Source organism: Cotesia glomerata, linkage group LG5 (genome assembly GCF_020080835.1).
Source record: "Cotesia glomerata isolate CgM1 linkage group LG5, MPM_Cglom_v2.3, whole genome shotgun sequence".
Lineage (NCBI taxonomy): Eukaryota > Metazoa > Arthropoda > Insecta > Hymenoptera > Braconidae > Cotesia > Cotesia glomerata.
This window is the reverse complement of record NC_058162.1, coordinates 25439216-25453020: the sequence shown is the minus strand read 5'-3', so window position 1 is coordinate 25453020 and position 13805 is coordinate 25439216. Positions and strand designations below refer to the sequence as shown.

Below are 13805 nucleotides of genomic sequence, written 5' to 3'. Positions count from 1 at the left end.
ATTATTCTTACCTTTTTTTATTTAAAATAAAATATAGAATAACATTTTTTCAAATTTTACAATAATTATGACTTGTAGTGAAAATTTATTTAATTAATTAAAATTTAACTTCACACGCCTTAAATAGATGGCGTTAAATAAAAAACTGAAACTAAACAGACTTTAAAATATTTTTGTTTCTTAACCTCGACGTCATCTGCGACCTGCGAAAAAAATTGAATAAATAAAATTCAAATCTGAAATTAATAAAATATAAACAAACAAATATGCCAATGGTTGAATTGGACGAAAAAGGTTATGACTACATTATCGGATATGGTGATGCAGTGTGGGGGAGGGGGCTGCGGAGTTTTGGAGCAGTGCTTTCATTATCAGAGAAGAACTCGTGAGCCACGGGAGTGCGGCTGCCAATTTGCTCTACTACACAGGGCGGACATCGCGTGACCATCGGTATTAATTAATTAATTAATAAAGTCGTTTTATTGTTAAACTGACTTGTTTGTTTTCACTTTCGACATACATACGCATATAAATTACTGTTTATTGTTTTTGTATGTCATCAATCATTACCACATTATTTTATTTAAATTATATTTCTTCACTGGTTTGTACTGGGTCACTGCTTTCTTCACTGAATTTTTGCTTATTTGTGATTTTTTTTATTAATAAAAATTATTTAAAGAAGAAATCAATTTATGAGAGAAGAAATAGTTTTTGGGTTAGTTTAATTACTTAAAATAAAAATTTATTTACCCAGAAAATTTCTCCGTGGAATTAGCGTATATATAACCTCATTTTACGACTTTTTATTTATAAACGAAACAAGTTCGTGGTTAACCGCAATCTAATTACACAGAGCGGTTGCTCGAAAATTGACTTTCTAAACTTCGAAGCTCGTGAGTCTAACCTTTGTTTTTCCCTTTAAATGTTTTCGACAATCTCAGATCAGCTTATATAACCTAAAAGAAAAATAAAAAAGAAAATATTTTATATCTAATTGTATTTTAGTAATCATAAAGAAGACTTATATTTCTTCTTAATTTAAATTACTCTTAATAAAATTTCTGAAACAAAAGAAAGAAAAGCCCTAATTATTGACACTCTAAGAGACAAAGTTATGATTTGATTTTTTTTAAGCAATCAAATATCAATATCGTTGAATTTTGATTATGGTAATGTCTCAAGTAATGTTTTTACTAATCAAATTTTTTAAAATGATAATCACTGGTATTTACTAATTAATTTTAAATAATTGCATAGATTATCCAGATACATCAATTATTGGCAGGTTAAAAAACTGATTGATCTAATTATTGATATACCTTCGCCCCAATTATTGACACCTATACTAAGCATGCCTACAATCATCTGCTTATTCTTATTTATCCAAACTTATTATTAAGTTATCAATTTTATTAAAGTTTATTAATAATAATTTCCACAAATGATTAATTACTTTTAAAAATATAAAAATTTATTTAAAAATAATTTATTTAATCAGAAGAGTTCAAACTCTTACAGTTAATTTTTTAGGTTAAAGTCAAAAAAAGGCGTCTTAGCGCTGTCTAATGGCTGTCAATATGAGATTCAACTTAAAAATTATCAACTAGTTATTGACACCCATTATTTAAATATTATAAAGCATACAATTAATTTCGATTATTCATTTTTATAAATTTTTCATATATTGTTAATTAAAAAAAAAAAAAAAGATGATATTATTAGATGAAGAAATGAATTTAAACTCGGCATTAAAAAAATATGCTTTTCTAATCAAAGTTGTTAAGAAAATAAACGTTCGTAAGCTGGTTTGATCAACTGGTGGTAACTTTATTTTTTTTAATAATTAATATTTAATATTTTGAACTGACAGTAATTTTTTTCAATTTTTTAATTAATTAGAATTTAATAAAAACTTATATGATAGTTATTCTTATTACAGATGATTAAATATATTTAAAAATTATTTAGGGTGTCAATATTTAGACCCCTGTCAATAATTAGGGATTTTACCTTATTAAGTAATCAATTTTATTGAAGTTTATTAATAATAATTTCCATAAATGATTAATTACTTTTAAAAATAACAAAATTTATTTTCAAATAATCTATAAACTCAGAAACCTACAAACCCTTACACTTAACTTTTTAGATTAAAGTCAAAAAAAAAGGCGTCTTAGCGCTGTCGAATGGCTGTCAATATGAGATTCAACTCAAAATTATCAACTAGTTATTGACACCCATTATTTAAATATTATAAAGCATACAATTAATTTCGATTATTCAATTTTATAAATTTTTCATTATTGTTAAGCTAAAAGCCCCGATAGATGATCACGTACCAGTATATGATCACTCCATGTATTTGTATATCTATATTCACAAATATAGGTATACAAATACATGGAGTGATCATATACTGGTACATGATCATCTGTAAGGGCTTTTACCTTAATTAAAAAAAGACGATATTATTAGATGAAGAAATGAATTTAAACTTGGCATTTAAAAAATGCTTTTCTAATCAAAGTTGTTAAGAAAATAAACGTTCGTAAGCTGATTTGATGAACTGCTGGTAACTTTATTTTTTTTTAATAATTAATATTTAATATTTTGAACTGAGTAATTTTTTTTAATTTTTTAATTAATTATAATTGTTTAAAAATTTATATGATAGTTATTCTTATTACAGATGATTAAATATATTCAAAAATTATTTAGGGTGTCAATATTTAGACCCCTGTCAATAATTAGGGATTTTACCTTATTAAGTAATCAATTTTATTAAAGTTTATTAATAATAATTTCCATAAATGATTAATTACTTTTAAAAATATAAAAATTTATTTTTAAAATAATTTATGAAATCAGAAAAGTTCAAACTCTTACAGTTAATTTTTAGATTAAAAGTCAAAAAGGCGTCTTAGCGCTGTCGAATGGCTGTCAATATGAGATTCAACTCAAAAATTATCAACTAGTTATTGACACCCATTATTTAAATATTATAAAGCATACAATTAATTTCGATTATTCAATTTTATAAATTTTTCATTATTGTTAAGCTAAAAGCCCCGATAGATGATCACGTACCAGTATATGATCACTCCATGTATTTGTATATCTATATTCACAAATATAGGTATACAAATACATGGAGTGATCATATACTGGTACGTGATCATCTATTAGGGCTTTTACCTTAATTAAAAAAAAAAAAGATGATATTATTAGATGAAGAAATGAATTTAAACTTGGCATTTAAAAAAAATGCTTTTCTAATCAAAGTTGTTAAGAAAATAAACGTTCGTAAGCTGGTTTGATGAACTGGTGCTCCTTATTTTTTTTAATAATTAATATTTAATATTTTGAACTGACAGTAATTTTTTTCAATTTTTTAATTAATTAGAATTTACTAAAAATTTATATGATAGTTATTCTTATTACAGATGATTAAATATATTTAAAAATAATTTAGGGTGTCAATATTTAGACCCCTGTCAATAATTAGGGCTTTTACCGTATTAAGTAATCAATTTTATTAAAGTTTATCAATAATAATTTCCATAAATGATTAATTACTTTTAAAAATATAAAAATTTATTTAAAAATAATTTATTTAATCAGAAGAGTTCAAACTCTTACAGTTAATTTTTTAGATTAAAGTCAAAAAAAGGCGTCTTAGCGCTGTCGAATGGCTGTCAATATGAGATTCAACTTAAAAATTATCAACTAGTTATTGACACCCATTATTTAAATATTATAAAGCATACAATTAATTTCGATTATTCAATTTTATAAATTTTTCATCTATTGTTAATTGAAAAAAAAAAAAGATGATATTATTAGATGAAGAAATGAATTTAAACTCGGCATTTAAAAAAAATGCTTTTCTAATCAAAGTTGTTAAGAAAATAAACGTTTGTAAGCTGGTTTGATGAACTGGTGCTCCTTATTTTTTTTTAATAATTAATATTTAATATTTTGAACTGACAGTAATTTTTTTATTAATTATAATTTAATAAAAATTATGATAGCTATTCTTATTACAGATGATTAAATATATTTAAAAATAATTTAGATTATCAATAATTGGGGCTTTTAATATTTGAAAGCTTTACGTATTAAAAAAAAAATTATTTTTTTTTTTATAACTCCAGATTTTATTATTAATCTTCTATCAAACCACTTATAAAACAATTTAATTAATAAATTTATAATTGCTTCTAAAAATAAACTCCACTTATTTCCACGCTAGTCTAATTTAATGGATTTATGTAAAACCTTTGGGGACGAAACCATCATGAAAGGGACAACCCAATCACGAAAACAAGACAGATAAAATTATGAGGCCGTAATCTAAATAATTTATTCTAATAAATTAAAAACAAATCAAACAAACTCAATTATTTAATTTTTTTAAAATACTCTAAAATAAATAAAAGTGTTTATATAGACCTGTTTATACTCTTACATGTACTTTATACTACTTACTTTTGTATTTTTGCCATTTGGCTGATGCCTTGGCATTCAAATCGAATAAATAAATAAATAAATAAAAGAAGAAATAATTAAATTGTTGCAAACTCTCTAGATGATAATAGTTTAATAGCAGTTTTAAACTTTGATCATTAAACAAAGTTATATTTTAATGCAAAGTTATATTTAATACAATAAAAAAGTTTTTTTTTATTTTATTTTCTTCTCGCTTTTCATTCGATTAAACATTTTTATCATTAAAACGTACAAAAACAAAGAATAAACAAGTAAAAAAAATTAATGATCGTTATTTTTGTAAAGCAAATAGAGCACTCGCACTACTGTATCTGTAATTGACTGCATCACTTCTTTACTCACGGATTTTTCTCGCACAAGGCACATGCATTATGTATTCACATTCACGAATACATAGATATATATGGGAATATTTTAAGGTAAAAAGTATATAACACTTTTACCAATTATTGGTAAATAGAATTTTTGATCGACACGCTTCAATATTTACACTTTTTTAAGGTTAATTCCTTTTTTTTTTGCTCAATGTTTGTTTTTTTTTTTTATCTCCATTAAAAATAATCAATATTAAAAAAGATAAATTTATTATTATTATTATTGACGCGTTTGTTTGGTTAAGAGTTTTTGAACGAGTAACTTGAGTTAAAATGACTGCGGCAATTATTAATTTTTATTTTTAATTTGTAACTTGTTAAAAAATCAAATTTTAAATTTAAATTGATTAAATAGTAATAAAAAAATTAGGAAAACGGTTGACCCTAAAGGCCATCCCTGCAACTTCCCGCTAATTCCGTTAATACCTGGCCACTTTTTTGAGCTCTTCGAGCTCAAAAGTACAATCTGTGTGTTGTTTTAAGCTCTCCGAGCTCAAAAAGATACCTTTTCTATGCTTTTGAGCTCTTTGAGCTCAAAAGTCTGATAGAAGTTTCATAGAACACTATTTTTTGAATGTTCATACCGCAATAACTTTTGAATGAATGAACCGATTTTTACGCGGTTGGCGGCATTCTACATAGTTTTTTAAGCCTTATAAATAGTTTCTAAGTTTCAATTGGTCAAACTAGAAATTTCGGGGTAACTCTGAAGAAACACTTTTCGGTTTTCTTTCGTTCACGATATCTCTCGAACGAATCAACCGATTTTGACCGGATTGGCGGCGATCGACGTGGTTTTTCAAGGTTGAGAGCTGATTAGTTTTTGGAATCGATCGGTTGAGCCGTTTAAAAGTTATCCCAAAAAAACCACTTCAGAAAAAATTTTTTTTCCTACTTTTTTTTAGATTTCTCCAAATTTCTCAAAATCTATCGGTCCGAATCGGTTCAAATTAACAGGAAATCTAAGTTTGGCGAAGCCCTTTCGAATGGCACCAACCGCGATGAAATCGGTTCAACCGTTCAAAAGTTATAAGAGGTTTACATACTTACACACACACACACACATACATACAGACATAGTGACACCCTCGCGGGAATAGTCAGGAAAGCTTCCTAGGACCTCAAAACGTCGAGATCTGATGAAAACTCGATTTTCGAAAAACGGGGTAAAACCAATAACTTCCCGATTTTTGAAAATTTTCAATTTTCTTAGCGGGAAGTTAAAAATAATTTAATTAATGATTGAAGAATGAAGAAGGAATAGTTTTGTTTATTTACATGAAAAGACCCTCACGGTTTTGGAAATGCCACAAAGATTCGGTATTTATACGATATAAATGCTGTATGTTTACCTTAATACTTCAGTTATTTTAGCCAGTTTTTTTACCGAATTATTACGAAATAAATTCAGAATATTTACGGCATTACAATAGAAAAATTACGGTATATTAACAGCATTTAAACCGTAAATGTACCGCATATTTACTGTATATCTGCGGCACTATTGCAGCAAAAAACCGGAAAAGAAGATCCCTCATTTCTATTACCGGTAAAATACCAAAAATATGCTGCTTTACTACGATTTTTCAATAGTTTAAAATTTTTTTATAACATTATAAATTATCATAAATCGATTTTAAGAGGTTAATAAATTAATTTCTCTATTATTATTATTATCATTTTTTTTAGTCCAGACCGGGATTGGAACCCGGATCATTCAATTACGTGCCAAAGGCTCTACCAGTTGAGCTATCAGAAACATTATCCGTAACTATTCAGATTTCAGATTTCAGATTCACTTTATTTATGCCAAAGCCTGCTGGCCAGATGGCAAGTTTTACAAAAGTACAAAATTTAATAATACAATATAAAGATATTATAAACAATGAGTATAAACTATAAAAACTATCGCTAAGAGCTATCATTGTTATTAACATCACCACTAATGATATAGTAACTAATAACTTAAAATCTATCTAAGTGACAAGAATAAACATTAAAAATTAATTAAATTTAAGAGATCAAATACATCATTCGATTTAACCATATTCTTATCTCGATTTATCACGATCGAATACTACTAACCATCCAACTTAAACAGATAGTCATACATTTTATTTTTGAAACTCTCTAGACTCGCAGAGTCAATGATATCTGCCGGTAATTCCGCCCACAGACGAATAACTGTAACGACAAATGAACATTCGTACTGCGTCGTTGTAAAATTAGGTAATTTGAAATTTTTCTTATTTTTCTTAGCTGCTAATCTCTCTGAGCGTCTTACAGTATTTACTCAGTCTACTAATTATTTACTAACTATTTACTCAGTCACCTAATAAGACCCACCGAGTAATAAACACCACCGTCCATCTTACGGTAGAAAACATTATATTTTTAATTATATCAGTATAAACGCGGCAAAATTACAGTATATCTTCGGTATTTTTACCGTAGAAATACAATTTTATTATTGTAAAATTATAGTAATATTATAGTTAATACATAAATTTTTTACGGTAAAATTTCTAGAGTTTTACGGTAATTTTATCGTATTATTCCTGAATTTTGCAGCAAAAGTACGGTAGAAATGCTGTATAACTATAGTAAAAAAACTGGCCAAAATAACCCCAGAAATACAGTAAGGTAAAGTACCCAGTACTTGAACACTTGTAAAAATGGGACCAGTAGTTGAACAGACTTTTCGAATTGTTATAATACAAAATCCGTAAATTTATTATGAGTAATATGCGCATATTATAATTATTAAATGATACAGTAATTGATTTCTGTAAGTTTTTTCAATTATAAATCAAAACAATTATATTTTTATTAACTTGAAAGTTGACATGTCGAGAATCGTCGATAGATGCTATTTTTTTCATGAAAAAGGTACTAAATCGTAAACCGAACAATCAGTCAAAAAAACGGTATATCATCATTTTAAGTAAAAAAAATTGTACCATCTAATGAAACAGTCTTTTCTGAATAACATATATTTTTTGCAAAGACATAAACTATAATTTTTATATTAAATTTTAGCGTTCAACTATACCTCGAAATTTTCAAAGCGGTACCCATAACCTGAACAGGCTGAGGCCGTATAAATTTAACAGTACTATAACCTCCCTAGTAGAAATGAAATCAAGTTTTTAGCCAGTAACTGGCCAGTTTTACTAGACTTAAACCAGTAACTGGCCAGTGTAATATCAAGTTTCTGTCTAGTAACTGGCCAGTTTTACTAGAGATCTAACAAAACATTATGGCGGCTTTAGTGAAACTGTCAGTTTCGAATTCTGAGGTTATTAGGCGTTATTAAAATTGTCAAATAAATTCAAAATAATGTTTAATAAACGATATGATATAAAAAAGTTTCATTTATGTGTACATTATAAAATAGATAACATCATTAGACTGATAGACTAATAATAAATCTAACAATAGAATAAGAAAATAATTATTTTGAATTGGAGATTTGTTTTTAATGCCCACAGTCGCAATTTATATATTGTGGCATTTTTTTTCACTGCATCCATTTTGAAATATATACTGGAAATTATTTACACGTTAATAAACACTAATTTTGATTGATTTATACTGTTTTTTAATAATAATTACAATAATGATGCGTACAGGTTAACAAAAAAAATAAACAAACATACACACACTATTAAAGATACACTGTCGGTGTAACCAATGTTTATGACTTAGTTGTAGGTGGCGCGATTTCAAGTTTTTACTCGATATCACTGGCCAGTTACTGGTTTATATCCAGTGAAAACTCGATTATTTCTACTAGGGCTCTAATAGGTTTATAGACTAGTGATCAGAATTGTGATTTGTATTAATTACTGCAATTTAAATAAGTTTTATGACTAAAAATTAGTGTAATTAAAAATTATTGAACGTTTTGAATGGAGTTTTTTTGATTTATGATTGAAAATTTGCTTTGTCATTCATAAAAAATGTAATTAAAAAATTAAATAAAAATATTTATCATTTTTAAATGAACATATTAAATATTCACAGTATTATTTTTAATATTATTCAATAGTATTTTATATTTCTTTTGATATTTCAATAAAACGTTGAAAATTTTTGGTGCGCCTATTGCCATATATTTTATTAGTTCAACTACTGCTCCCAGAGTGTTCAACTACTGCGGCTTGTCAGAATTGATTGTTCAACTACTACTCCTTTCATAGTCTTTTTTAAAAACTTTGTCAAAATATAAATAACCAATTATCTTTGTTATTTTGCGCTTCAATCAATTTAAAATTGTTTACATTTTCATGAAAATCACTAATTTGAACTAATAATTACATCTTTATATATTAAAAGTAGAGTCAAATATGTTTTACTTTGAAATCTGTTCAACTACTGGGTACTTTACCTTATTATTTCAAAATTATAACGGTAAATTTATGGTAATCGCATTAATACCGAAAATTTACGGTATTTTATAAACCGCGAGGGGAGGCCTTAAGTGACGTCACGCTGAGTATAGTGTGGTCTTAAAATGGCGGACTATGGTAGTAAACAATAAACCGTTAGAGGTTAATTTATTTCAATTTCAGGCTTGAAATTTTTGATTCTTCGCAATTATATAATATACACGGAAAAAAAAACTCGAAAAATTACATTATAAATAGTAATAAGTGTCCCGTCGTATTCAAAACAAGAAAAATTGCAGTTCGAAATAAAATTCTTCTAAATTCAAACTTTGAATGTTAATTTTCAGAGCTTTCAAAATAAATATCACATTATATAATGTAATTCTAATAAAATCTGTAATAATTACAATCTGAAACTGTAATTTTTCTTTTTTTCGTGGAATAAATACATTATTGTTTTTTTTTTAATCAAATTACTTTAGATAACTTTTAAATGTTAAAATTATATTATAAAGTTATAAATATTATGTGAAAAATCATTTTTTTAGAAATTTCTTTTAACTATATAAAAATTTTGCAAATTCACTGAAAAATTGAGAAGAAATAATTATTATAACCCAAAACTGATCAAGAGATAAATTTTATCATCCTCTTTGAAAAAAAAAGTAAAATTCACAAAACTTTCTTTAAAATTACTTTCCGTCCGCTCAGCTTTATTATAACTCAAGTTATCTCTACAAACTTATACAATAATTTTCTTGAAAACTACCCTGAATATTTTACTTTAAAAAGTTCCGAGTTTAAAATTAGCTTAATATTAAAATATAGATGAAGTGTATGTGAAACCAATTTATTTGTAATATAAAACACCACATTCAGGCGCGCGCTTGCGCGCGCAAATTACATTCTCGTGGAAGAAATAATCTTTTATCGGATTTATGACGGACTAAAAGTGTTTACCACCAAATTTAGACATAAAATGTAAGAATCATAGGGGATTAAGTTATCACATCAATCTTTATACTTCCACGCTTCCATTATACGTCTCCATATGTTTCTATAGATCGTACATAGTGTGATACCAAGTAAAATACAGTGATAATAACTTGATCAAACAATAATTTATGACGATAAAAAATTTATCTGCACAGAAAAAAAGTATCTTGATTCAAGTACAATATTCTACTTAAAAACATTTATAGAAAGACGATAAAAAAATTGAAGAATATTTTGGTCTTGATTTAGAGCATTGCACTGAGAGAAAAGTGCATAGTTAACTGAATCATAACATCACAATTATGAAAATATAGTTTTCTGAATTTTTTTTTTGTAGTTACTCAAACTATGCATTAGTTTAAGTAACTATTGATAAATAGTTATATCGACTATATTTTAATAAATATGTTTATGTTATCGTGTTAAACAAAAAGATATTAGGTGACTGAAAGGTTTTTACGGACAACGTCTCAGATAGCTAAACTGGAAGAGCCCTTAGTTCGTAACCAAAAGATCCGGGTTCGATTCCCGGTCCGAGCTATCCGAATTATTTTTTCTGTTTTTTGAATTAAAGTTAATCAAGATGGCTATCAAGCTGATATTTAACTGAAAATAGTTTAAGTAACTATCTATTGGGGTTCAATATAATAAATAATGTTAGGTACAAGAACTGCAATTAAATAGTGGTGATGCTATTTAACTAAATTTTCCTAGTTCAGTTGACCATATTTTTCTCTCAGTGTGTAAACTATAGATAAATAATATTTTGTTTTATTGAATAATGACTTTTGTTAAATTGCACTGTACTTTCTTAAATATTGACGTTTTTAAAGATATAAGCTCATCCTGATGTTACACTCATCAAGAGCTTTCATTTGAGTACCCACATGCATTTTTCATATATTTTTCATATATACATATATATATATAATATATATAAATATATGAAAAATTGATGTGGGTACTTAAATGAAAGGTCTTGATGAGTGTAACATCGGAGTGAGCTTATATCTTTAAAAATGTCAATAGTTCACAAAATACAATGTCATTTCTTAACTATTGACATTTTTAAAGATATAAACTTATTTCGATGTTACACTCATCGAGACTTTTTATTTAAGTACCCACATGGCATTTTTTATATATTTAATATATATGGTATTTGTGAAATATATAAATATATAAAATGTATGAAAAATTGATGTGGGTACTCAAATGAAAGGTCTTGATGAGTGTAATATCGAAGTGAGCTTATATCTTTAAAAATGTCAATAGTTCACAAAATACAATGTCATTTCTTAACTATTGACATTTTTTAAGATATAAACTTATTTCGATGTTACACTCATCGAGACTTTTTATTTAAGTACCCACATGGCATTTTTTATATATTATATATATATATATATATATATATATATATATATGGTACTTGTGAAATATATAAATATATGAAAAATTGATGTGGGTACTCAAATGAAAGGTCTTGATGAGTGTAACATCGGAGTGAGCTTATATCTTTAAAAATGTCAATAGTTCACAAAATACAATGTCATTTCTTAACTATTGACATTTTTAAAGATATAAACTTATTTCGATGTTACACTCATCGAGACTTTTTATTTAAGTACCCACATGGCATTTTTTATATATTTAATATATATGGTATTTGTGAAATATATAAATATATGAAAAATTGATGTGGGTACTCAAATGAAAGGTCTTGATGAGTGTAATATCGAAGTGAGCTTATATCTTTAAAAATGTCAATAGTTCACAAAATACAATGTCATTTCTTAACTATTGACATTTTTTAAGATATAAACTTATTTCGATGTTACACTCATCGAGACTTTTTATTTAAGTACCCACATGGCATTTTTTATATATATATATATATATATATATATATATATATATATATATATATGGTACTTGTGAAATATATAAATATATGAAAAATTGATGTGGGTACTCAAATGAAAGGTCTTGATGAGTGTAATATCGAAGTGAGCTTATATCTTTAAAAATGTCAATAGTTCACAAAATACAATGTCATTTCTTAACTATTGACATTTTTTAAGATATAAACTTATTTCGATGTTACACTCATCGAGACCTTTCATTTGAGTACCCACATCAATTTTTCATATATTTCATATATTTATATATATATTATATATATGAAGATATCAAAAATATATTAAAAATGCATGTGGGTACTCAAATGAAAACTCTTGATGAGTGTATCATCGGGATGAGCTTATATCTTTAAAAATGTCAATAGTTAAGAAAGTACAGTGCAATTTAATATAATTGAGAGATGACCTTGTATCTTGCGAACTTTTGACATTTTTAAAGATATAAGCTCATCTCAATGTTACACTCATCAAGACATTTCATTTAAGTACCCACATGGAATTTTCTTTATATTTTATATATATGAAATTTGTGGAATATATAAATATATAAAATATATGAAAAATTGATGTGGGTACTCAAATGAAAGGTCTCGATGATTGTAATATCGGGGTGAGCTTATTTCTATAAAAATGTCAATAGTTCACGAGATATAAGGTCATTTTTAAATTATCTATTTAGAGATAGATAATTTTTGAATGCAGCTTAAATACTTATCATAATAAATTGACTATCGGTGAGAATGAAATGAAACCTTGAAGAGGCATAAATTCAAGTTAAGACCTTTGCAATGACACTAATTTAATAAAGATTTATTGAATTTAAAAATAATAAATTTATTAATTCAAGAAAATTTTTTTCTGTGCAGAGATATTAATTTGATCGAACGATTATTGTTGATAAAATTTCTATCCGGTAACATAAAACTCGATAAATTCGACAGATTAAACTGCAACTCGTGACAGAATTGCGGACTGTCATGTCCGGATGATCCAGGACGTGGTAAAATGAAAAACAAGGTTTTTAATTAAAAGACATAAATTTATACTTTGGTATAAAAAATAGATATGATAAATTTAGAGTGACGTATGATTTGATATGAGCTGATGAACGATTTGCAGCATCTGCATTGGTCGAACCATCACGTGGATTCCCTGGACAGTGCCGGTGGGGGTGGAGGCGCCGCAGGAGGAAGTTCCAGCCAGGGTTGGCCCAGATCCTCGAGACCTCGAGTTAACAGTGCAATCGACGTCGCTGGATTTTTATCCCAGGTGAGTCGTACTGTCTAATCATTTTTTTTTTTTTTTTTTTTTTTTTCGGGTACTCAAAATTTCAATTATTTTTTTTAATCCTCAGAAACGATTAATTTATTTTTGCGAAATCCGATCAGGGAGATTTAAATAGATTTATTTTAATAATGATCTATTTTAATAAAAATTTTTTTTTATTTAGATATAATACACTAAAAAAAAATTAACTTGAATCAAGACAAAGAATTTTTTAATCAAATAAATTTTTTTAGTTCAAGAAGTTTTTTCTTTACATCAAAAAAATGAATTTAAAATTAATTACTTTGCTTTACTTTAAATTATTTATTTTAATTAAGCTTTGA

General features: G+C 26.4%; 1 protein-coding gene across 9 annotated transcripts in view; it reads left to right on the top strand.

The window, feature by feature from the left end:
• Positions 1 to 13805, top strand: part of LOC123266314 — a 126127-nt gene that overhangs the window by 94877 nt on the left and 17445 nt on the right. For all 9 annotated transcript variants that reach the window (XM_044730512.1, XM_044730507.1, XM_044730510.1 and 6 more), the window contains one exon: positions 13315 to 13464. In XM_044730512.1, the coding sequence (XP_044586447.1) occupies positions 13315 to 13464 (150 nt within the window). The remainder of the gene's footprint in view (positions 1 to 13314; positions 13465 to 13805) is intronic.